Here is a 27,397-nt window from a genome sequence, read left to right as displayed (position 1 = left end):
GTTGGGTACATGCTCCAGGAGGATGCCCAGTGTTTTGTAGGCTCTGATGATGATACTCAGCTAGAGGAAGGCAGTAGCGTTAGCGCAGAGAGAGGGGATGCTCAAGAAGGACAGAAATCTGGCAGTCATGTTCCACAAGCTGCAGCATGCTGCCAGGTTTGCTCCAGCGATGAAGAGGGAGGGGATGATGAGGGCACTGACTCCACGTGGGTGCCTGGTAGGAGAGAAGAGGAGGAAGAGGCACATCTCCAACGAGGCAGGATGCCCTCCGGGGGCCAGCTTAGGGGCAGCACACCAACTGAATCACACCGCAGAGCTCCGCCTGTGCAGGGCGCTGCCTCTGCGCGTTATTCTAAAAGTTCTTTGGTGTGGGCCTTTTTTGAGAGGAGTGCATCAGATCGCACCGCTGCTATTTGCAACATATGTCTCAAGCGTATCTCGCGTGGCCAAAACATCAGCCGCTTGGGCACCACATGCTTGACCAGACATATGTTGACCTGCCATGCAGCTCGTTGGCAAGCGTACCTCAAAGACCCACACCAAAGAACAAAGCAGACCTCTCCTTGCTCCTCATCAGCTGGGATCTCCAACCCCACTAGACCTTCAGTCCTCTCTGAAACCTGCTCTGAGAGGAATGAAGGTGTAGAATTAGGCGTGTCACAGCCAAGCACTTGGCTAGCCAAGCTAGCCAAGTGCTTCCGGGCACTCTGTTAGCAGTACACCCACGTCCGATTATAGCAGGCAAATTTCCCTGCCCCAGCTGCTGGACTGTCGAAAGAAGTTCACTCCCACAGTGAACACAGGGCGGTCAGCAGTAAGGTGCATATTACCGCTGACTCATGGTCCAGCAGGCATGGACAGGGATGATACCTGTCTTTCACGGCCCATTGGGTCACTCTTCTGGCAGCTGGGAAGGATGCAGGACAAGGTGCAGTAGTGTTGGTTGTTCCGCCACCACGCATCCAAAATGCTACTACTGGTTGTGACACACCTCTCTCCTCCACCCCCTCTTCTTCCTCCCTGGCCTCTTCTAGTGCTCTGTCCTCAGAACCAGCGGTGCTCCGTAGGCGTTCAACGGGCTACGCAAGTACGCAGGCAAAATTATGCCATGCCATACATGCGCTGGTTTGTTTGGGGGACAGGAGCCACACTGGGGCAGATATTTTGTCAGCTCTGCAGGGGCAGGCCGGGAGGTGGTTGACACCACGCCACCATAAGCCAGGATTGGTGGTTTGCGACAATGGCACCAACCTCCTCTCTGCCCTCCGACAGGGACAACTGACCCATGTGCCCTGTGTGGCTCACGTCCTTAACCTGGTGGTGCAGCGGTTCTTGGGCAGGTACCCGGGCTTACAGGATGTCCTGAAGCAGGCCAGGAAAGTCTGTGTGCATTTCCACCGATCATTTAATGCCTGTGCTCGGCTGGCTTAGCTCCAAAAGGAGTTGAACCTGCCCAAGAACCGCCTTATATGTGACATTCCCACCAGGTTGAACTCAGCGTTGGCCATGCTGCAGCGGCTTCACACCCAGCAGAGGGCCATCAATGAGTACCTGTGTGACTATGGCACCAGGATAGGGTCAGGGGAGCTCGGTTTTTTCTCACCACGCCAGTGGGGCATGATCAGGGATGCATGCACTGTCCTGTCACCATTTAAGGAGGCCACAAGGATGGTGAACAGTGACAGTGCATGCATCAGTGACACTGTACCTCTTTTCCACCTGTTGGAGCATACGCTGCATGGAATAATGGACAGGGCACTTGAGGCAGAACAGAGGCAGGAAGAGGAGGACTTCCTTGCCTCTCAAGGCCCACTTTATCCAGACAGTGTTCCTGCTGTCCCACCCATCACACAGGAAGAGGACGAGGAAGAGGAGGAGGAGGATGATTGTTTCAGCATGGAGGTGGAGGCTGGCACTCAGCATCAGCAGCAGAAGCAGTCTTGTAGGGATGATTTACAGTCCCAAGAAACCTGTGGACTTGTACGTGGCTGGGAGGGGGTAGCTGCGGATCATGTTGTCCTAAGTGACCCAGAGGACTCCGGACCGAATGCCTCAGCTAACCTACGCTGCATATCCTCCCTGATCCTGCAAAGCCTGCGGAAGGATCCTCGTATTCTTCGGATCAAGGAGAGGGACCATTACTGGCTGGCCACTCTCCTTGATCCAGGGTACAAGGGTAAGTTTGCCGACCTTATCTTGCCGTCGCAGAGGGAGCCATCTCCAGGAGGCCTTGCAGAAAGTTCTGTGTAACGCGTTCTCAGAGGCTGGGAGGTTACAAACTCCTGGTCCTGGACAACGTGTTGCTGAGGCATCGGTCAGAAGGAGCGGTGGAGAAGGTGGCCTTCTGACCGATGCGTTCAGACAATTTTTTAGTCCGCAGCCCCAAGGTATGATCGGTTCCAGCAACCATCGCCAGCGTCTGATTTACATGGTGCAGGAATACCTAGGGGCAAGGTCAGACTTGGACACCTTTCCCACCGAAAATACTCTGGCTTACTGGGTCTTGAGGATGGATCACTGGCCAGAGCTTGCACAGTATGCAATTGAGCTACTGGCCTGTCCTGCATCCAGCATTCTTTTGGAACGCACCTTCAGTGCTGCTGGTGGCTTTGTTACCAATCACAGGGTGCGCCGGTTGATCGACTGACCTTCATAAAGATGAATCAGTCTTGGATTACCCACAGCTACCAAGCACCTGAAGCTGATGTAACCGAATAATTTTTTTTTTAAATATCACATCCCTTCAAGACTGCCTATGCTGATGCTGAGTGACTGTCCTGTTATGTTGATTGTCTATCCTCTTCCTCCTCCGCAATGGAAGAACATTTTTGCTTCTGAGTGATGCCACCAGCCCAATTTTTCTGCCCCTGTTTAACAGGGGCGTTTAATTACAATTTTTTAAGCAATGCTTTGCAGCAGGGCTCATTCCTGCACCACAACTAGAGTATATGGGAGAGGTTGCAGTGTTGTGGCACCAGCACCAGTGCCTAAGGCCCAATTTTTCAGCCCCTGTTTAACAGGGGCGTTTAATTAAAATTTTTGATGCAATGCTTCGCAGCAGGGCTCATTCCTGCACTACAACTAGAGTATATGGGAGAAGTTGCAGTGTCGCGGCAGCAGCACCAGTGCCTAATGCCTGATTTTTCTGCCCCTGTTTAACAGGGGCATGTAATTACAATTCTTGATATAATATTTCACAGCAGGGCCTGTCCCTGTGCCCACCGAGAGTAACTGTGAGGACTTATAGTGTTGTGGCACCAGCACCACAACCACCAAAGGCCCAATTTTTCTACTACTGTTCAACAATGGCATGTAATTACAATTCTTGATATAATCGTTCACAGCAGGGCGCTCCAGCGCCCACCAAGAGTAACTTTGTGGGCTTACAATGTTGTGGCAACACCAACACCTTGTTCCGCCATTTCTGCAGAGCATATAGGGCAGGCTCCTACTTTCAAACATCCAACTTACAAACATCTCCTACTTGCAAACGGAAGGAGACAACAGGAAGTGAGATGAAAAAAGACGGATGGCAAAACAAATTATACAGGGGTGATAACCCTTCCCTATGTTTTCCAAAAAGCTTAAAAATAGATTTTTTGACTGGAGCTACACTTTAAAAATGTACCAGTTAAAAATTACAAACAGATTCTACTTAACACAACAAACCTACACAGTCCCTGTCTTGTTTGCACCGCCTGTATACTGCTGTTCTGAGTATATAGGGCCTGGGGGCCCCACGTCTTTCCTTTTTGTAATATGGGTACAGGGTTCCCCTTAATATCCGTACAAGACCCAAAGGGGTAATGGGCAGGGGGGGGGCTACCCATGCCATTTTTCTCAATGATTTTCATCTATATTGCCGGAACCAGATATAACATTAAAACCGCAAGCACTTTTAAATGACTTTTTTTCCGTTAAATGTAATTTTGTGCAGGGACTGTTCTAAACACGGGAAACACGTGGCACTTCACAGGCATGCTATAGACACCCCCCAGGCACGATATTTAAAGGAATATTTCACTTTTTTTTTCACTTTAATCATCATTAAAATCAGTGCTCCCGAAAAAACTGGCATTTTTCAAAACATTTTAGGCATTGACCCATGTCCCCTGGGGCAGGAGCCAGGTCCCCAAACCCTTTTTAGGACAATATCTTGCATATTAGCCATTACAATTAGCACTTTTTATTTCGAACGTTCGAGTCCCATAGACTTCAATGGGGTTCTAAAGTTTGTACGAATTTTCGGTCCGTTCGAAAGTTCTGGTGCGAACCGAACTGGGGGGTGTTCGGCTCATCCCTTGCCAGCACCTGTTATTTCCACACTGGGGAAGGCGTCACTCTCAGTTCATAACCTGGAGCGGTTCAAACTCTTTTATGGTAAATTCATAGTTACTGTACATTGGTCAAAGCTAGACCATGTTTAAAATATCAATGCATGGAATTCTTCTTTATAGTGGTTCAAAAGGCTAAATGTTGTTTACCTTAATATATTTTCTGCATTAACCATTTGACCTCTGAAAGATTTACCCCCCTTCATGACCAGGCCATTTGCAATATGGCACTGCATTACTTTAACTGACAATTACACAAGCTTTGTGGAGAAAGAAAATCCATTACTTCCCTGCTGACAGGACAGGGCTCTGCCTTGTTTACATAGGCAGGGCTCTGTCCTGTGTAAATTCAGAACAATTGGCGGGTGCCAGCAGTAATCCATTGGCCGCCACCTGCTGATTGATATTTGTTGTGTTTTAATCACAGCACAGCTGGGTCACCGCCAGTGTCCCCCCTTACCAAAAAGTTCCAGATCACGTACTAGGTACATGGTCTGGCGCAAGAGAGACACTTATCCGCCATATATGTTATATGATCGGCAAGCGGTTATGGTAAAAAACATCACAGGTGCAGCTCCCCCAAATACTTACCTGAGCCAGATCTTGGTCCAGCGCTGTGCACGGGAGCAGTTGGCTCCCTTTGCTGTCAAATTCAATCTAGATCAAGATCTAACGGAAGCTAAGATGGCAACTTCCTTGGCTCAAAACGATAGGAGGGTTTATTTCCACTTTACTAGACAGCTTCTTAGAGCTCATTTACACTTGTGGTTGGGGGTGGCTAAAGCATACGATTGAGGAGCATTTTTACCTCCACCAACCTTTTCCCCTTAGGCTGCAACATGTATGTGTGCGTTTTTATGTCTTTTCCATGCACTTTCATTAACCACTTGACCTCTGGAAGATTTACCCCCCTTCATAACCCAAGGAATTTTTTTTTTGCGATATGGCACTGCGATACTTTTTCGGGGACCAGTAACACTAATACAGTGATCAGTGCTAAAAACTATGCACTGTCTCTGTATTAATGACACTGGCAGCAGGGCTGGTGCAAGGATTTTTGACACCCTAGGTGAAACCTCATTTTTCTGCCCCCCCACTCCACCTCTGATTCGACCCCTTTTGCCCTGCCCATGTATACCCAACATTTTTAATGAAGCGCCCATGAAATGCAGCCTCACCAGTGCCCATCAATGCAGTCTGCCAGCACCCATCAATGCATCCTCTCCAGCGCCCAACAAATGCAGCCAACCAGCACCCATCAATGCAGCCTACCAGTACTTATCAATGCAGCCTGCCAGCGCCCAACAATGCAGCCTACCAGTGTCCATCAATGAATATGTGCTTTCTTCCATTCATACAGGAGTCGGGACACAAACACAGTCCTCCGCGGCCACTGTGCCTCAGACACTGTGCGAATGGAGCAGCAGCTGCCTGCTGATGCTGAGAATTAGTTGCTTGCTCGGAGAGAAGAGAATAGGAACGCCAGTGGCCGGGCCCCCTAGGCAGAAGTGCGGTCTAGGCGGCTGCCTAGTTAGCCTAGTGGTAGAACCGGCCCTGACTGGCAGGGGAGGGGTTATCAGGGCCGATCAAAGGGTTAACTGTGTTCCTAGCCTGTGATTTCTTACTGTGGGGAAGGTGCTTTGACTATGGGAAGAAATTGATCCTTGTCCCTGCTTTGCAGGAACACAGGATCGATACCTTCCCTACTGACAGAACGGCAATCTGCTTTGTTTACATGGGCAGATCGCCTTTCTGACTGTGAACAGTACAGTGGGTGGGTGTTGACGGACATAGAGTCTGTGGTACCCACTGCTGGGCTCCTGCTGTGATCACAGCAGGAGTGGGACACCGGCGGCACGCCAAACGCCCCAGACTCAGAATTGTCAGATCATGTACTAGGTACGTGATCTGGGACAGAGCGGCCGCCCTGCCACAATATATCTGCAGAGGGTGGTTGGGAAGTGGGTAAAGTCTCTGGGGCCAAAATTGCACCTTCCTGCACCAAAAGAAGGGCCCCACCTCTTACAAAAACGCACTACAGGAAAATGCGTAGATGTAAACAGGCTCCCTAGAATAGGGTGACCAGACATCCCGGGTTTCCGGGGACAGTCCCCGGATTGAGGACACTGTCCCCGGAGCCAGTCTGTCCCCGGATTTGTCCCCGGATTGCAGTGGTATGGAAGGGGGGCATCTGTTACTCTCGCCCTGGGTGAAACATTTGGGGGGGCGCACAATCATTACTGTGCCCCCCCCCCCGAGTGTGCTGTGTTGCTCCCCCTACCCAGAGACTCCTGTAGTCTAGCCTGTCCCCCATGATCCCCCTGGTGAGGGGGACCCATGTGTGTGTGAGAACAGTGGAGGGGCAGTGCAGAGCATACGGCGGCTATTGGAGAAGCTCTTGGCAGGGGATACTGAGGAGCAGCTGGGTGTTGGGAACAGTACCTGGTGCTGAGGAGAGCCCTGCTCTGATAGATTATCATGGAGGCCATGGAGAGGTGAGCAAAATCAACCAATCTACGCTGTTCAGGTAGGTTAGTGTAGTGGTCAGTATAGAACTCAGGTAGGTCAGTGTAGTGGTCAGTATAGAACTCAGGTAGGTCAGTGTAGTAGTCAGTATAGGAATCGGGTAGGTCAGTGTAGGAATCAGGTAGGTTAGTGTGTACAGGATAGTGTAGGAATCAGGTAGGTCAATGTAGGGATAAGGTAGGCCAGTGTAGGCATAAGGTATAGAGGTCAGTGTAGTGGTCAGGGTAGGAAACCAGGTAGGTTAGTTCAGTGGGCAGGTAGGTCAGTGTAGGAATCAAGTTGGTCAGTACTACTGTACTAGTGGAAGGGACTCAGGGAGTGCTAAAAGTCTGGCGGGGGTTGCACATTTCTTGCCTTGTCCTGGGCGCTGACAACCCACGCTACACTTCTGACTGCATATATAATTTAAGGAAAATATGCGTAGAAAATAGTTTACAATTTGCCAATAAAAAATGTCCCCGGATTTCATTTTAAAAATCTGGTCACATTACCCTAGAAGACAGTGTTAGATGGATTGTGGTGCATTGTTGCGGTTCAGCAACCATGTCAAAAATTGCACAGGTGTGAACCAAGTCTGAAAGAAATGTAATGCAGGCCATACATGAGTCGAATATCTGAACGAAAATGTTGTGCGTTTTGTAATCCGATGATGCCACCATGGATTTCCAAATTCAACCAACCAAGCCTTCAATGCCACCTCATGTTACAGAAAAGAAAATTTGTGGTCGGGAATCTTTTTTTTTCCAGATCACAACTCACGTGCATTTCTTTTTCAATTATATTTCTCTCATGATTCTCCCATCATTGATTAGAAATTTGTTTTGTTTTTCCCAAAAAATTCAAACATTCCCAATCACTCAAATTTGATTTCTGCACAAAAATCGGCCGTTGTTGCAACCCCATAATGGTTGAAAAGCAAAAAATTATTCAAAGGTGCTGTGACTGCCACCCAATTTGCAATCGCCTAGAATCAAGGCGATTCCAATTCCTAAAACTGACTCAGGTTTTTTTCCATTCAAACTTAGCGATGTGGAATCAATTCCAAATCGATCGGCAATCGTGACGAAAATGCACAGCGCGTGTTTTGAATGGCACCCCAAACGCGGTGCAATTTTGCTGTGATTGTCATGTGACAGAATTGCGCAGCAATCTTGGAAAAACATGTGTTTAAAAATCCTACAAAGCTTTTTACCCAGAAAAGGGGAAAGGAAATTCTTTTGAGCAACAAATGCACGTTGAAGTGAATGGTCTGTCCAATGCGTGACACGTGGAAACATCACTTAAAAATGCATGGAACGCTCATTCAAAGGTGCGATTTTTCAAATGAAAAACTATTCAGAATTCAACACGTGTACAGACATCCCAACCTGCAAAAACTCATTTCAGGGAGGTGGGCGTGGCTTAAACCGTGCTACATATTGAGCGTGGCTTAAAGGGGGTGTGGTTTTACAGAGTCTGTGATGACTTACAATGTAATGTTAAATAAGGACTGTACAGTGCGGAGTGTATGGCGGTGGGTAGTATGTGCAGAAGAGTGTGGAGTGTACAGCATTGAGTAGTATGTGCAGGATGGTGTCAGTAGGGCATGGAGGTCCTAGACGCATGGATGGTGTCAGTAGGGCATGGAGGTCCTGCACGCATGGATGGTGTCAGTAGTGCATGGAGGTCCTGCACGCATGGATGGTGTCAGTAGTGCATGGAGGTCCTGGACGCATGGATGGTGTCAGTAGGGCATGGAGGTCCTGGACGCATGGATGGTGTCAGTAGGGCATGGAGGTCCTGGACGCATGGATGGTGTCAGTAGGGCATGGAGGTCCTGGACGCATGGATGGTGTCAGTAGGGCATGGAGGTCCTGAACGCATGGATGGTGTCAGTAGTGCATGGAGGTCCTGGACGCATGGATGGTGTCAGTAGGGCATGGAGGTCCTGGACGCATGGATGGTGTCAGTAGGGCATGGAGGTCCTGGGCGCATGGATGGTGTCAGTAGGGCATGGAGGTCCTGGACGCATGGATGGTGTCAGTAGGGCATGGAGGTCCTGGACGCATGGATGGTGTCAGTAGGGCATGGAGGTCCTGGACGCATGGATGGTGTCAGTAGGGCATGGAGGTCCTGGACGCATGGATGGTGTCAGTAGTGCATGGAGGTCCTGGACGCATGGATGGTGTCAGTAGGGCATGGAGGTCCTGGACGCATGGATGGTGTCAGTAGGGCATGGAGGTCCTGAGCGCATGGATGGTGTCAGTAGGGCATGGAGGTCCTGGACGCATGGATGGTGTCAGTAGTGCATGGAGGTCCTGGGCGCATGGATGGTGTCAGTAGGGCATGGAGGTCCTGGGCGCATGGATGGTGTCAGTAGTGCATGGAGGTCCTGGGCGCATGGATGGTGTCAGTAGGGCATGGAGGTCCTGGACGCATGGATGGTGTCAGTAGGGCATGGAGGTCCTGGGCGCATGGATGGTGTCAGTAGGGCATGGAGGTCCTGGACGCATGGATGGTGTCAGTAGGGCATGGAGGTCCTGAGCGCATGGATGGTGTCAGTAGGGCATGGAGGTCCTGGACGCATGGATGGTGTCAGTAGTGCATGGAGGTCCTGGGCGCATGGATGGTGTCAGTAGGGCATGGAGGTCCTGGGCGCATGGATGGTGTCAGTAGTGCATGGAGGTCCTGGGCGCATGGATGGTGTCAGTAGGGCATGGAGGTCCTGGACGCATGGATGGTGTCAGTAGGGCATGGAGGTCCTGGGCGCATGGATGGTGTCAGTAGGGCATGGAGGTCCTGGACGCATGGATGGTGTCAGTAGGGTATTTTTTCATGATTTTTTTTACAATTAAATTTTTTAAATTATTTTTTACAATGAATTTTTTTATTTTTTGTTTTTCACAATGATTGGGGGTGGGGCCAGTGGACAGTGTCAGTAGAGCATTGTGTCAGTCGTTTTTTGCTGTTATTATTTTTTTCTATTATTTTTTACAATTTTGTTGTTTATTATTTTCTTTCAATTATTTTTTTAAATATTTTTTTCACATTGCTTTCAAATATTTTAGGTTGGGGGTTATCTATATTTATGTATTATTACATATTTGTTTTATTTATGATGATTTTTAGTTATTTGTGTATTTATTTTACATTTTTTTTATTCATTCATTATGACTGTTTTTATTATTTTTTTATAATTTTTTTTCATTTGAGCAGCAAATCATGCGTGAATGTGCACAAAAACTGGGAATAAAAACGGGCTAAAAACGCACAAATCTGCCTGATTTGAGCTACAAAAAAAAAACCGCTCCTGAACTTTTTTTGCGCTTCAGACATTTGGCTTCACATGACTTGGAGCAGAGATGTGGCCGGCTCCATACAGAATAATAGATTTTGTTTTTTTTCTCCTCCAGCATTTTGGAGCTTCGAGCTAAAAAAAAAAAAATGGCTGGGTGTGAACGGAGCCATAATAAGTGATGGGATTGTAGGGGTGTGTGTTGGTGATGTTGTGACTATGAAGTAGGTTGTTCTGGTACAGGATGTGACCTGCAGTGCAGGCAGAGGGAATGCTGGGAGTTGTAGTTCTGTACAGCCAGCAGAGGGGGAAGTTTGGCATTGTGATGTAATAGAAATCCTGGTAGCTACAATGTTTTCTCTCAATGGAAGGCCAGTACAGAGGAGGGGGATGGGGACTGCCCCATAGATCTGTGTGTTGCTGACTCTAATTTCCGGGGGAGCTGCAGTCCTCCTTCCTCCTTCTATCACAGCACACAGGCTGCATGGAGAGCACAGTGAGTAATGTAAAGTAATGTGATGTGCATGCTTCCTCTTTGTTGTGTTGCACAGTGCAGCTCACATGATGTGTGCCAGCACCCCTCTGTACATGGCCACAGTCTGATCACAACTCTGTGTATCACTGTGATTGGTGTACTGCTATCAGGACAAGACTTGCTCCTCTATGAGGACACATTGGGGCTCATTTACTAAAGCAATAGAAGTAAAGTCACATGGGCAGCTGGGGGAGGGTAAAAACAGGAGGTGCAGTTTTAATTTACCCCCCCCCCAAGCACCCACCTATATTCTACCTTTACAAGCAGACAGGGTAATGAGGAGGAGGAGGAGGAGGAGGACATGCAACTTTAACTTTTTTATTTATTTCTCTTATATGAATTTAGATCCTTCTTGAATATTTTGTGTGACATTTAAAGCGGTGATATTAAACCCCAAATCAAACATTTTATATATTTATTAGATGTGGTGGCTGCATTCTTTTTTTCTTTTCCTTTTTTTAAGTTTTTTTTTCTTTTCTTCGTTTTTTTTTTTTTTCTTTTCTTTTCCTCTTTTTTCCTTTTCTTCTTTTCCTCTTTTTTTCCTTTTCTTCTTTTCCTCTTTTTTTCCTTTTCTTCTTTTCCTCTTTTTTCCTTTTCTTCTTTTCCTCTTTTTTCCTTTTCTTCTTTTCCTCTTTTTTTCCTTTTCTTCTTTTCCTCTTTTTTTCCTTTTCTTCTTTTCCTCTTTTTTTCCTTTTCTTCTTTTCCTCTTTTTTCCTTTTCTTCTTTTCCTCTTTTTTTCCTTTTCTTCTTTTCCTTCTTCTTTTTTTCCTTTCCTTTTCTTCTTTTTTTTTTTTTTTTTTTTTTCTTTTGCTTTTGACATTCCCCCCCCCCCCCCCCCCTCAGTTTTCACCTGGTAATCTGCCCAGTAACACAGCTTCTTTATTATAGCGCCCCCACTCTGGATGACCCTTTGAACAGCAACATTGTCACTTCCATACCGGGCCTATTCTGGTACACCTCTCCTACATATAAAAAAAAAAATTATATATATATATATATATATATATATATATATATATATATATATATATATATATATATATATATATATATATATATAATTTTTTTTTTTTTTTTTTTTTTTTTGCTAGAAAATTACTTAGGACCCCCAAACATTTATATATGCTTTTTTTTTTTTTTTGCTCAACAATTTTTCAAAATCTGAATTTTTTTTTGCTAGAAAATTACTCAGAACCCCCAAACATTATATACAGTATGTGTTTTTTTTTTTTTTTTTGCAGACACCCTATGAAATAAAATGATGATCGTTGCAACTTTTTATGTCACACAGTATTTGCGCAACACTTTTTCAAGCACGTTTAAAAAAAAAACTGCTTTATGAATGAAAAAAATAACAAAACAGTAACGTTGGCCCAATTTTTTTGTGTAATGTGAAAGATGAAGTTACGCAGAGTAAATACCCAACATGTCACGTTTTAAAATTGCGCACACTTATGCCCTGTACACGTGCTCAGACTTTCCGATGGAAAATGTGCGATCGGCTCTTGTTGTCGGAAAATCCGATCGCGTGTGGGCTCCATCGGACTTTTTCTGTCGGAATTCCCAACACACAAAATTTGAGTGCTGGATCTAAAATTTTCCCGACAACAAAATCCGTTTGTTTAAATTCCGTTTATAGTCCGTTTATAGTCCCATCGTACGTGTTCTCTGGCTCTAATGCATGCGGCAATACCTCACATGTGTGGTTTGAATGGCGCTTACATATGTGGGCGGGACTTGTGTGTGGACAGGGGCGCTCTAAAAATTTTTTTTTTTTTTTTTCTTTTCTTTGCTTATTTTACTTTATTTGTTTTATTATTACACTTTTTCTCTTTTCGTTATTTTAATTTATTTTATCACTTTTATTCCAATTACAAGAAATGTAAACATCCCTTAATAGGAATTGTATGTGACAGGTCTTCTTTATGGAGAAATGCAGGGTCAATAAGACACCACATCTCTCCTCCAGGCTAGAAAGCATGAGATAAAAAAAAAATAAAAAAAATTCACGATCGTGGCTTTGTTTACAAGCGGTTGAACTGATCATTCTTACGGTGCACAAAATCGATGGCTGAAAAAGAGGCTATCTGAATGATGCCTGTAGCTGCAGGCATCATTCAGATATTCCCACTGAAAGTCAAGGACATCATATGACGGCCTTATTATTTTTATTATTATTATTTATTATTATCATCATCATACAGGATTTATATAGCACCAACAGTTTACGCAGCGCTTTACAATATAAAAGGGAGACAATACAGTTATAATACAATAAAATACAAGAGGATTAAAGAGGAAGTAAACCCTTTCAAACCACTTTGACCTACAGGTAAGCCTAGATTAAGGCTTACCTGTAGGTCCAAGCAATATCTCCTAAACCTATATGGTTTAGGAGATATTTGCCCGAAAATGGGCACCGCTGTCTACGGCGCATGCGCCGTAGACAGCGGCGCGCAGGCGCACTAAATGCGGCAAGTCCAAGAATGGATTTGCCTAATTTGTCGACTCCCATGCGCGGGAGTGACGTCTTCGCGGCTTCGCCGAATGGCAGCGGCGGAGCTGCGAGACGCGACTCCCGTGCGCATGCGCGGGAGTGCCGTCATCGCGGCTTCGCCGCTGTGATTCGTCGGAGCTGCGAGACGCCACCAGCAAGATGGATGCGGCGGACTACAGGGGACAGCGGCGACTTTGCTGGCTCCTGTGTCAGGTAAGTGACACATAATGAGCTACTATGCGATGCATAGTAGTCCATTATGCTTTACCTTTGCAGGGAAAAAAAGAGGAAGTAAACCCATCAGGGTTTACTTCCTCTTTAAGAGGGCCCTGCTCAGAAGAGCTTACAATCTAATGGGGTAGGTACACTAATAGATTGAAGCCCAACTCCAGCTAACACTTTATAAGCAGTCACAGCAGTTTCTTTCCTTTTTGGGATTAAGGTTTATATATAAATGAATAAAAGCTGATCGTTTAACCACTTGCCTACTGGCCACTTTCACCCTCTTCCTGCCCAGGCCAATTTTCAGCTTTTAACGCTGTCTCACTTTGACAATTGCGAGGTCATACAACACTGTACCCAAACTACATTTTTATCATTCTTTTCACACAAATAGTGCTTTCTTTTGGTGGTATTCAACCACTTCAGCCCCGGAAGGATTAGTGACCAGGCCAATTTTTGAGAAACAGCACTGCGTTACTTTAACTGACATTTGCGCGGTCGTGCGTCTCTCTACCCAAACAAAATTGATGTCCTTTTTTTCCCACATATAGAGCTTTCTTTTTGGTGATATTTGACCACCTCTGCGGTTTTTATTTTTTGCGCTATAAACAAAAAAAGAGCGACAATTTTGAAAAAAAAAAAAAAAAACAATATTTTTTACTTTTTGCTATAATAAATATCCCAAATAAAAAAAAAAAAAAAAAAAAAAGTTTAGGCCAATATGTATTCTTCTAAAACACCATCGACTTTGAGGGTTGTAGCTCGGCGATCTGGGGTCACAGAGACTCCAAATTTGGGGGGTAGGTAGCTGAAGTTCTACCCCACCAAATTGATGCTGTTATCATCTATGGTTCCAGAGATATGAGGCTCCTTGTGCAGTCTGTCAGAAAGCTACATGCCGAGCGGCCAGTTTAACCACTTCAGCCCCGGAAGAATTTACCCCCTTCCTGACCAGAGCACTTTTTGCGATTCGGCACTGCGTCGTTTTAACTGACAATTGCGTGGTAATGCGGCATTGCACACAAACAAAACTGACGTCTTTTTTTTCCCCCCACAAATAGAGCTGGCTTTTGGTGGTATTTGATTACCTCTGTGGTTTTTATTTTTTGTGCTATAAACAAAAAAAGAGCGACAATTTTGAAAAGAAAAACAATATTTTTTACTTTTTGCTATAATAAATATCCCAAATAAAAAAAAAAAAAAAAAAAAAAGTTTAGGCCAATAAGTATACTTGTACATCGCAATAAGCATATATTGATTGGTTTGCGCAAAAGTTATAGCGTCTACAAAATAGGGGATAGATTTATGGCATTTTTATTTATTTTATTTTATTTTATTTTTTTTATTTTTTTTTACTAGTAATGGCGGTTAAACTTATCATAGATTTTTTTTTTTTTTTGCGGGACTGCGGCGTACAGATTTGACACTTTTTTTTTTTTTTTTTTGGGACCAGTTACATTATTACACTGCAGTTTTACGCCGGCTGTTTGAAGGATTATATCATTGTTATGGCAGCAGCTAGCTGCCCTAACCCCAGTATTCCCTTCTTCAGAGGGTGGTCCGCGACAAGGTAAAAGTGGTCTCTGCGGCGGATTCGCCGCAAGATCACTTTTATCAGTGGTGGGAGAGGGGGCCCCCCACCCGCCGCTTACCGAAGCCGTCTGCAGAGGCGGAGGCGATCGCGTCTTGTCTCCTGCTTGGTATGGAGACCATACAATTGCTGGGCGGAAGCGACGTCAAAACGTCACTTCCGCCCACAGCTCTTAAAGGGATGATTTTTTTTTAAATTACAAATTTCTGGGGGGGGGTTTTATTTATTTATTTTGCGTTATAGTCTAAATATGAGATCTGAGGACTTTTTGACCCCAGATCTCATTTAAGAGGACCTGTCATGTCATTCTATTACAAGGGATGTTTACATTCCTTGTAATAGGAATAAAAGTGACTTTTTTTTTTTGTAAACAGTGTAAAAATAAAAAATGAAAGGTAAAATTAATAATAATAAAATATTTTTAAAAGAGCCCCATCCCACCAAGCTCACACGCAGAAGCGAACACATACATGAGTAGCGCCCGCATATGAAAACGGTGAGGTATGTGTTCAAACCACCATGCTCGTTAGAGCAATAATTCTAGCCCTGGACCTCCTCTATAATACAAAACGTGCAACCTGTAGAATTTTTTAAACATCGCCTATGGAGATTTTTAAGGGTAAAAGTTTGTCGCCATTCCACAAGCGGGCACAATTTTGAAGCGTAACATGTTGTGTATCAATTTACTTTCTGCACTGATAGGCGGCACTGTTGGGCACAGATTGGCAGCACTGTTGGGACTGCACTGATAATTAATGCCCTAATTATCTGTGTAGATGTCCATTTTGGAGAAGCCGTTTAGCTGTCAGCATGTGCCGATAACCGGCATCTGTTTACCTCCGTTATCAGCTGTGATTGAACACAGCTGATCATGTGGTAAAGAGCCACTGATTGTCTCTTTACCTCAATCTGTGATCAGCAGTGTCAGGAGGACGCTGAAATCAAAGAGCGTGCCCCCCAACAGCCAGCAGCCATAATATGACAGCATCCCAGAACTAGACTACCGTGCTGTAGCCGTCATCGGCTTTAGCGCAGTCGACAAGTGGTTAACTGCTTCCCAAGCACCTCACACAGATATACTGTGGCAGAAGGGCACATATAGGCAGAATCACATACCTGTACATTGACCTTTAAGTGGCGGGTTGCTGGCGCGCTCCGCCAGGAGCTTCATGAGCAGCATTGCGGGTCCCGCGAGCTCGATGTCCATGGGGATACCCACGATTGTCTCACGGAGAGGAAGAACTGGGAAATGCTAAACAAACCTTTAATCGGGAGCAGTGATCAGTGTTGTGTCACACACAGCCCCTCCCCTCTACAGTTAGAATCACTCCCTAGGACACACTTAACCCCTACAGCGCTACCTGGTGGTTAACCTCATTCACTGCCAGTCACGTTTACACAGTAATCAATACATTTTTAATTGCACTGATCACTGTATAAATCTGAATGGTCCCAAAATCACGCCCAAAAGTGTCTGATCTGTCCGCCATAATGCCGCAGTTGCAATAAAAAATTAATGATCGCTGCCATTACTAATTTAAAAAAAAGCCATAAATCTATCCCCCATTTTATAAACGCTATATCTTTTGCGCAAACCAATCAGTAAACGCTTATTGTGTTTTTTTTTTTTTTTTTTTTTTTTCTTCTTCTTTTTTTTTTTTTTTTTTTACCAAAAATATGTAGAAGAATACATATCAGCCTAAACTGAGGAAAATTTATATATATTTATATATATATATAATTTTTTTTTTTTTTTTTTTTGGGGGGGGATATTTATTATAGAAAAAATTGCAAAAAAATAAATAAGCAGAGGTGATCAAATATCAAATCCACAGAGGTGATCAAATACTGCCAAAAGAAAGCTCTATTTGTGGGAAAGAAGGACGTCAATTTTTGTTTGGGAGCCACGTCGCACGACCGCGCATTTGTCAGTTAAACTACGCAGTGCCAAATCGCAAAAAAAGTTGACAGAAATGACACTTGGTGCTCTGGATAGAGACAAGCATACACTACAGAGAGATATGCTTTGTTCATATTTCATGTCTGAGTTTTACAACCACTTTTATGAAAACGCAACCCTTCCTATTTATCATTACTGTGCTCCTAGTCTCATTATGCTCCTCTCCTAAATCACCTTTCCCTCTTCCATCATCTCTCATCTTCCCAAAATACTACTAAGCTTTCTTATGGAATGTCTGATGGCACCTTCTCCTTTAATTAATCACTTGCCGACTGCCTTCCACAGAGGTACTCCATGCATGAGATGGTGTGGGCACGCGCGCCCGCTGCACCCTGAGCGATTTGGTGTAATCTGTTTCTCAGTTTCCCACCAAATGTACTCGTTTTCTTAAAATTTTATAAAAACTGTGAAAAAAGACTGTGGCAGCCATGGCAATAAACAGCTGCCTTCTCTGTGTTTTTTTTCTTACTTCAGTTTAGGTCCACTTTAAATATGGATATCTGTAAATTCATACGCCTTTTAGGGCTTATTCACACCAGCAGTCTTGCTTAATGCATGGTTGCTGGTGTGCTCTCAGGGGAACAGGAGCAATGCACCAATTCCAGTGCAATGCACTTTATGTGCAAACGGCTACAATTTATGTGATTATAAACCCTTACATTTACCCAGTGACGTTGTACTTTTTTTATCTGCAGTATTCTCTTCTCTACATCTGTTAAAAGTCCAGAATGTGTAAAGCTTGTCTGAGCTGTGAAAAAACAGGAGGCGGAGAGCTGAAATTACACCCTGCCAGCAGTTTAGACATTAATGGCTGTGTGTTGTTGTTTTGAGGGGACAGCAAATTTACACTGTTATACAAGCTGTACACTCACTACTTTACATTGTAGCAAAGTGTCATTTCTTCAGTGTTGTCACATGAAAAGATTTAATAAAATATTTACAAAAATGTGAGGGGTGTACTCACTTTTGTGAGATACTGCAGGGCTCGACAAACCCCGGGCGCCAGGTCACATTTGCGACTAGAATTTGCGTCCTGGCGCCTGGGCCAACACAGCTGGGGTATCCTGTCTCCGTGTGGACCCCGAACTCCGCCATGCGATTGCATCGGGCCGCGCCGGCCAGTAATTGAGGCCGCGGCTTTGCGGCCTTCTAAAATCTTTCCGTAGTCTGGCGCCATCTTGTGGTGGATGTTGAAATTACAACCCATCCAATAATGCTAATCCTAATGGAGCTTCAAAGCCCTGCCTGGCGCCTTTTGCCCAACGATGAGTGTGGTGGTATATATATATATATATATATATATATATATATATATATATATATATATATATATATATAATATATATATATTTTTTTTTCATAATAGCTTTTATTTTTTAAAAGTAAAAAAAATAAATTTTAATTAAGGAAAAAAAAATTATTATTTGTAATCCTACCTGCTTGGGCTGGTAGTTTTTCAGGCGGACCTGATCGAACCCTTAGCAGAGATATGGCAGTAAATAAGCGGGAATATTGCGGAAATAAAAGAAGTCACATTCTTTTTTAACCACTTCGTGCCCACGCTGTAGACTTAAGATGTCTACAGCGCGGACACCAGTTGCCTGGAGGGCGTCCCTGAACATCCTCCTGTTTACTTCCCCTCTGCACGCCGCCATGGGCACGCATCGGGGGAAGTTCTGTGTTGGCCGTGTCCCTTGGATACAGCCAATCACGGATCATGCTAAATGGCCAATCACAGCGGCCATTTAGCACTCGAGCGGTGTGTCCAATGAGAGGTGATCTCATATGTGGGGGGCTGGGAGCTATCTTCCCCTCACTCGTCTCCATATCAGGCCAGGGACAGGTCCAGATCGCCGTCACGGACCTGGCTCCTAACTTTTTTAGCTGGCTCCTAGATTCCAAGCAAATTTGTCAACCCCTGAGATACTGTATATAGTTAAACTGGTTCAAGCCGGATCAATGTAACTGGAGACAATTTCCATACTTGAAATCAATCTTTAACGTCTTTTGTGATGTTTGGGGGGTTCTTAGCTCAACTGTAGTGCTCGGAAGTGAGCCCACTCCAGCCGAGAAGTACAGTTTTAGGGCTTGCGGCCTACTTTTATTGAAATGGAAAAGTAAACGATCCTTGCCTCAGGATTCCCGCACAGGGATTTCAGCTTCACACAGCATCACTTGCACAAAAAATGTTCATCCTCCTGGCTGTTTCTCTCCGGCCCCCTGCTTTTCATAATGCCTCTCCTTCATTCAGCTAGTGTCCACTGACCCGCACTGCACCACACTGACCCGCACTGAACTGCACCACACCACACTGTATTTGCCAGATGTCCAGTTGACAAAGCACCCATGACACTGGACCGACCCCCAACACACACATATGCTGTCCCTGCAGTCTCCTGTCCCTTGGTGGATTACCTGTCCCGTCAACAGGGCACATTCATCTCCGGGCTGGAGCCCTAAGCTATGCCCAAAATGTGCCTCAGCTGCCATTCTAACCCTGTATGGTACATTCTTTGATGGCACACTTCCGGTTGAGAATACACTTTCCAGTACTTTACGCTAGCCATTTATAGAACACTTCCCATTCATTTACAAGAACCTTTTAAGACTCAGTTCACACCGCCATGGCTTGTTATGCAGCTTGAGATTTCAAAATCGTGTGACAAGTCACACCTCATGAACTTCAATGGAACCATTCTAATTGTTGCGACGCATGTCACAGGAACTTAGAAAAAGGTTCCTGCACTACTTTGGGGGCGACTTTATCACAACTTACGTTGACTTCTGTTTAATTAAGTCGCAAGCAACGCGAATGGACTTTCAGGTCACGGCAGTGTACACCCAGCCTTACTGTGCAACTCCCATCCACTCCATATACACTGTGCTGCACGATATACACTGCTGGCTGTGTACACTGTGATTGTACAATATACACTGCTGGCTGTATACACTGTGCTGTCTGACTGTATAGAAGACATTGTTTATAAAGAAAATAAATCTTGACTAAGGGCGAACCGATGGAGGTATGGTGACGTGGATCTCTGGCTCTTCCCTATCCTTCTCTCTTTTCTTTCTCTTTCCACCTTCTATGTTCATACAGCGGACTTTCTCTGCTGTGCTTTTAGTTTTTCGTGTAGGCCGCATACTAGACCCTGTCGGGCTATAGGGGTCTGGGCATGGACAGCTAACTTATGGTGTCTTCTGTCCCCCAGTACACCGCCGGCCAGTTTACTCAATGTTGTCACATATGCCCGTGAACTAATACCACAAACTGCATGTTTAACCTTGACCTTGCAATATTTTGAAGGCATACTGCTTTTACTGTATACATGTACCTTCCTACGAAACAACGAAAAATAAATAAAACGTTATTTGAAAATAAATCTTTTCAATTTTTATAATTTATTCTTTCAATAATCTTTTAAAGCGGTATTAAACTCTGCTAAATTTTCTTTTTTTATAGCCCCCCCCCAGGAGCTTTATGCCATAACGTACTTCACTTGCACCACATATGTATGCACCATATATTGGCACAATATGGCAGACTTTCCTGTCAAACCAGCCCTCCAGTGCTGTCCTGTCACCGCTCCAGCTCCTTCTGGGTGCTTTCTTCATCTCCCGGTCTTCTTTCTAGGTTCACCCTCCCCAGCTGCTTGAATGGCCGAGCCGTAATGACATCACTTCTACATATGGGAGGCACTTCAGCACAGAGCGGTACCGTAAATGTGGTCTGAGCTGCACATGCGTCACTCGGATTACATTATTGCCGACAATTAGGCCCCACACCTGAGCGTTTTGTAGCTTGAAGCCTGAAGCTAGAAAACTCTGGAAGGGGAAAAAAAAATCAATGATTCTCTATGGAGATGGTTCACATCTCCACTCCAAAAGGCCTGAAGCTCAAACAAGTTCTGGAACTTTTTTTTTTTTTAGGCTGATTTGGGCATTTTTCTGCTTTTTATATTGGTGACCTTTTGACCTGTGCAAAATCGTGCGACTTTCTGCCTGAAAACGCTACGCTCAGGTGTAAATGGGGCCTTAGGGAGAAGCATTTACGATAGAAGAGACCACTAGGTCTTTTAAAAAAAAAAACTGCCTTTTTTTATGTGATGACTTTAAATATGACTTTAATTATATGAGATGGACTTGACCCCTTCTTACCCAACTCCAGTGTTCCAGCCCACCCTCTTTGCTGCCACACATGTGTGCATTACTTGAGTGGCAATAGGTTAATGTTCAGTAAAGTAATATTTACCTCTGTCATTAGTGACAATATTACACATTAGTCATGGCATTTTAGGGCTCGCCACACTTGTGGCATCCCCTGCCACCCAGGTGGTTGATGGGTGGCTGGGAGGGGATATGTCACTGTAATGGAATGTCCCACACTCCGCTTGAGTGCTTTTGTCATATAGTGCTTCCTCCCTGTCAGAATATAGATATCAGATATTCCAACCTCTCACAGGCACAAGATGATACTTGTTTAGTTGCTGAACATGGACTCTCTTTATTATAACCAAAATACAAGTCTTATATACAGTAGAAGAGGTTGTTCCCCCCCCCCTCCCCCTGCTCATATTACTCTAACAATACAACTGTAACCAGAAACAGAATTAACAAGAGCTAATTAACTAATCCCTTAAAGCAGCCGATGTGACTCTATGCCCTCCTGAGCATTGTTCTGATTAATCATGATTTCACTACAGGTCAGACTTGTCACTGAGCTTCACACAGTAGATTATACATTATCATAAACATCAACACAGAACTCCTTCATACAATAGCAAGGTTAATTAGCACCAACAACAATGGGTGGAATAATCTTAGAAGCTGTGGCAAGCCAGACTAGACTCATTTACATTATAGAAGAAAACAGACAGGTGGCTGGAGTTGATGATATTAGCATCTATCAGTATGTGTCCCAACAGTAGGAATCGGTCACCATTTCTAATATGGCATATACAGGGTTCCTAGAGGCTGTGCGTCTTGGGGGGCATGGACCTGAATCTAAAGTAACACCACCTCAAGGGTCCCCAGGCATACAGCTCACAAAGAACACCGTTCCCCCCAAATGCCAGGACCCATAATCGGTAGGCAAGAAGCTAGCATTTAGTCCCTTTCAAAAGCCTCTGTCTCGACTAGGTCTGTCACAATCGCCTTCTCACCTACTGTTTTAACACAGAAAAGCCTGCACCACCACATCAGGCAATTGCAGGATGGCTGCAGCATGGCCCCATTCAAACACAACATAGGGAAACATGTTGCCTTTTTTGCCTTGTGCACAACCCTGTCTGGCCAATTTTGTAGCTAGGGGGGTGTTCGAGGAAAGGTCAGATGGCAACTCTGTAAATGTATGAAAAAGCTGTTCTTCATTGTTTTTATTGGTGTTTTATCAAATATCTTTGAACTACATAAAAAAAACTTGATTACCAAGCTGTCCCTGTTTTTCAGGCATGAAATTGCAACAAGAATTGTGACCTGGCCTAGACAATGGAAATAGTATATGGTACGTGATTCATTTTAGTCAATTACCCCGAAGTCTGTTTTAACAATGCCATTTATACTGTATGTGTTCTTTCTGGCTTCTTCACTGCAAATACACAAATAGTTGTTTTTCCTAAATGGTCTATCAAACCTGAAATGGGAATAAAGGTATGCCAAGATCTATGAAGGAAGAGAATGAAAGGGTTAGTTCACCTTTCTAAAAAAAAACTGTTTATGTAGATAAGGGGCGTTTGTAGATAAAAAAAAAAATAAATTAAGAATAAAATGATACAAATCTGACTTGAGTTGAATATTGCCCTTGTGGTAGGTGTAGGCCATTTACATACCTCCTGAAGCCTGACTGGAGTACTACCAGTCAGTGACTTATAATGGGACTGCAATAGTGCGGCGGACAATCTGACACCAACTGACTGCCTCTGATACTAATACAGTGATCAGATGCTAATAAAATACACTGTCACTATACTAATGACACTGTCTGAGAAGGGGTTAACATCTTGGGAATAAAGGAGTTAATTGTGTGCCAAACAATGGTTAATGTGTGATATTTTTACCAAGCCATGTGCTGGTTTTTACTCCCTGCTTTGCAGGGAGAAATAAAAACATCACATCACTGCTGTCAGTAGAGAGCCCTGTGTGGTTTACCCACACAGTACTCTCGTCTGTAATTTGCTCAGCCGGTCAACGGGTTCCGGGCATAAATCATTGGCTGAGACCCGCTGATCGGCTCGTGCTGTAGAGAATGACGACACAGCCGGGGTGGCGGGTGCATGTGCGCCCCCCCCCCTTTACACAGATAAACCAAATCACTAACATGTATGTGATTTGGTAAAGCAGGGCAGCCCTGCCTCAGTAAAAGTGTGGTGGGCAGTCTTGAAGTGGTTAAAGTTGTGTAGATGGTCACAACGCTTTCCTAATTGGTGGAACAGATGGGGTGATTGGGAGGGTAGTTATTGGGAAGAAGTGGTGTAGATTCACTTGCAGATCAGAAGTTGTTGGATGGACTTTCCTCCCTGCTGCCTGATTTGTGTGTGTGTGTGTGTGTGTGTGTGTGTGCAGTTTTTTGTTGTAGCATTAGGCAAGAGTGTTGTCATGCATTAATATGCGTTTTCATTTGTGCATCCATTTTTAATTTTGCATTGGATAGGGTTAGCTGCCCTACACGTTGTAAAGCTCTGCGTAAACTGTTGGCGCTATATAAATCGTGTATAATAATAATTGTTTTCAGTGTATCAAAACATATATTCTATGTGTGTATGCTGTGACATTGCGTTTTAGTCCATTGGGTCTCAGAACGCACTAAAACACACAAAAAAAAAAGTCTTTTTTTTTTTTTGCAGTGCTGAGATGGCAACAGACATTATCTGTATTATAGGGAACTGTGGTTGTGACACATAAGTTTTAGCTCATTGGCGCATGTGTGTTAAAATGCAACTGTGTAAATGGGTTCCAAGTGTTTCTGACAGTTGCATGCTCTCATTATCGCTTTCTAGAGAATAAAGTACAATGTATGAATGTATACATTTAAAAAAAAAAACTGAACCAGAGCACAGGCAATGCTGCTAACCATTAAACATTGTTTTCTACGCAGGGCACAATGGCCAGAAGGTATCCCTTGCAGATCTGCAGTGGTTTTTTGCAAAGTCAAAGGTCTCTATCAGTCTGGCGGTTACCGAATACTCTTCGTTTTTGGCTGGTTTAAAGGAGGAAAGTTTTCTGTCTGAAGAGGAGTCGCTGGTAATGTGCTTTTATTCATTATACTTCACATCTGGAAGAAATAGCAGCTACAGGAAATACCTTCTATGCCCACAAGAGGGCCCTTGAGTACAGCTAAAATAATGCCTACAGTGCCTTGCGAAAGTATTCGGACCCCTTGAACTTTTCAACCTTTTGTCACATTTCAGGCTTCAAAGATAAAACATTTTTCTTTTTTGGGAAAAATCACCAACAAGTGGGACACAATTGTGAAGTGGAAAGAAATCTATTGGATTTTTGAAACTTTTTTTTTTAACTAATAAAAAAATGAAAAGTGGGGCGTGCAAAATTATTCGGCCCCCTTGCGTTAATACTTTGTAGAGCCACCTTTTGCTGCGATTACAGCTGCAAGTCGCTTGGGGTATGTCTCTATCAGTTTTGCACATCGAGAGACTGAAATTCTTGCCCATTCTTCCTTGCAAAACAGCTCGAGCTCAGTGAGGTTGGATGGAGAGCGTGTTTGAACAGCAGTTTTCAGCTCTTTCCACAGATTCTCGATTGGATTCAGGTCTGGACTTTGACGTGGCCATTCTAACACCTGGATACGTTTATTTGTGAACCATTCCTTTGTAGATTTTGCTGTATGTTTGGGATCATTGTCTTGTTGGAAGATAAATCTCCATCCCAGTTTCAGGTCTTTTGCAGACTCCAACAAGTTTTCATACAGAATGGTCCTGTATTTGGCTGCATCCATCTTCCCCTCAATTTTAACCATCTTCCCTGTCCCTGCTGAAGAAAAGCAGGCCCAAACCATGATGCTGCCACCACCATGTTTGACAGTGGGGATGGTGTGTTGAGGGTGATGAGCTGTGTTGCTTTTACGCCAAACATATCGTTTTGCATTGTGGGCAAAAAGTTTGATTTTGGTTTCATCTGACCAGAGCACCTTCTTCCACATGTTTGGTGTGTCTCCCAGGTGGCTTGTGGCAAACTTTAGACAAGACTTTTTATGGATATCTTTGAGAAATGGTTTTCTTCTTGCCACTCTTCCATAAAGGCCAGATTTGTGCAGTGTACGACTGATTGTTGTCCTATGGACAGACTCTCCCACTTCAGCTGTAGTTCTCTGCAGTTCATCCACAGTGATCATGGGCCTCTTGGCTGCATCTCTGATCAGTCTTCTCCTTGTCTGAGCTGAAAGTTTAGAGGGACGGCCAGGTCTTGGTAGATTTGCAGTGGTCTGATACTCCTTCCATTTCAAAATGATCGCTTGCACAGTGCTCCTTGGGATGTTTAAAGCTTGGGAAATCTTTTTGTATCCAAATCCGGCTTTAAACTTCTCAACAACAGTATTACGGACCTGCCTGGTGTGTTCCTTGGTCTTCATAATGCTCTCTGCGCTTTCAACAGAACCCTGAGACTATCACAGAGCAGGTGCATTTATACAGAGACTTGATTACACACAGGTGGATTCTATTTATCACCATCAGTCATTTAGGACAACATTGGATCATTCAGAGATCCTCGCTGAACTTCTGGAGTGAGATTGCTGCACTGAAAGTAAAGGGGCCGAATAATTTTGCACGCACCACTTTTCAGTTTATTTGCTAAAAAAGTTTAAATTATCTAATAGATTTCGTTCCACTTCACAATTTTGTCCCACTTGTTGGTGATTCTTCACAAAAATTTAAAATTTTATATCTTTATGTTTGAAGCCTGAAATGTGGCAAAAGGTTGAAAAGTTCAAGGGGGCCGAATACTTTCGCAAGGCACTGTATAGCAGGGGTCTTGAATTTTACAGAGGTTCGGTCAGCAAAATTCCCTTCTGGCTAGAGCGGTACGATTAATCGTAAAAAAAAAAAATCATGATCTTTAATGAAACCCCCCCCCTTCACGATCTTAATACATCATTTCCTCGAGTCCATGTAACAATTTCTCTGCTCAGAGCTGTCAAATTATTTTTTTTTTAAAAAGCTGGCAAATGTTTATTAACATTGGTCAGCACAGAGAGATAGAGAAGAGATACAAAGTATCATTCAGATCAGATCAAAGGGATGAACTTCGGTCTGTAAATGAGGTCAGTTTAACCAATCAGACTTCATGTATACTGCTGCTGGTAAATGGACGTTTAGGAGCAGTTGGGATTTTTTTTTTTTCAGCTGCTCCTGAACTCTCCTTTGTTATCTTATCAGTACATGTACACAGGGTCGTTTATAGTCGTTTCCAGGCAGTTGAGTTTAGAAGAAGTTTATGGAAAGCAAAAAAAGCGTTCATGATGGATGTTCAGAGGCATTTGAAATGACAAACGCCTGTAACAGCTTGTAAACACGGTAACTCGCGCCACGTTTTGTTTACAGGAGTCTTTCAATTTTTGACTATTTGAAAAAAAAAAAAAATGAAAAACGTGGCAAAACATGTGTTTTTAAACGTTGGTTACTATCTGTCTAGTTAAATCATTCAGGAGAGGTTGTATAACGTCCCGTGTACATTAAGCCTAGAAGACTAATGCCGCCTACACACGACCAGACTTTGTCAGAATAAACTGACGGTCTTTCCGATGGAGTTCCGACCGAACAGACTTGACTACACATGATCACACCAAATTCCATTAGTTTCTGACGCAGTGACATACGACGGGACTAGAAAAGGAAGTTCAGTAGCCAATAGCTGCCCTTGCGTCGTATTTGTTCCATCGGACTAGCATACAGACTAACGGTTTTCCCGATAGGAATTACTTCCGTCGGAAAGATTTAAAACATGTTCTATTTCTAGGTCCTTGGGACTTTTTGAAAAAAAAAAAAGTCCACTGAAGCCCACACACAATCAGAATATCCGATGAAATGATTCCGTCTGACCTTTTCTGCCGGAAAGTCCGGTCGTGTGTATTGTGGCATACGGTAAGTCTTTTTTTGACACTTGTTACTTACAAGGTAAAATTTTGTATTTTATGCTAAAAAATTACCAAGAACCTCCAAACTTTATATATATATTTTTAGCATAGACCCTAGAGAATAAAATGACGGTCATTGCAATAATTTATGTCACACGGTATTTGCACAGCGGACTACACTTCCATGCATTAAAAAACGAAACTGTAAAGTTAGCCCAATTTTTTTGGATAATGTGAAAGATGATGTTGTCCTGCGAGAGTCGTGAGCGAATCGTGATCTTTATTCTGAACAAAAATTAGATTCTCATTTTATCCAGAATCGTGCAGCTCTACTTTCGGCCGAGGTCCCAATCTCGTTAGCGCTATAACAC

The 27,397-nt window shown here is 43.9% G+C and overlaps 1 protein-coding gene across 1 annotated transcript in view; it reads left to right on the top strand.

The window, feature by feature from the left end:
• Positions 1–10,427: 10,427 nt before the first annotated feature.
• LOC143975440 (uncharacterized) overlaps positions 10,428–27,397 on the top strand; it is a 53,433-nt gene continuing 36,463 nt past the window's right edge. The window contains exons 1-3 of the mRNA XM_077477838.1: positions 10,428–10,630; positions 22,388–22,442; positions 24,033–24,178. Of these exons, the coding sequence (XP_077333964.1) occupies positions 22,427–22,442; positions 24,033–24,178 (162 nt within the window). The 5' untranslated portion in view covers positions 10,428–10,630; positions 22,388–22,426. The remainder of the gene's footprint in view (positions 10,631–22,387; positions 22,443–24,032; positions 24,179–27,397) is intronic.

The sequence above is a fragment of the Lithobates pipiens genome, unplaced genomic scaffold (assembly GCF_037356315.1).
Source record: "Lithobates pipiens isolate NorthernLeopardFrog02 unplaced genomic scaffold, aLitPip1_a1.2 Scaffold_13, whole genome shotgun sequence".
In the NCBI taxonomy this organism is placed as follows: Eukaryota; Metazoa; Chordata; class Amphibia; order Anura; family Ranidae; genus Lithobates; species Lithobates pipiens.
This window is presented reverse-complemented; position numbering and strand designations above follow the sequence as displayed.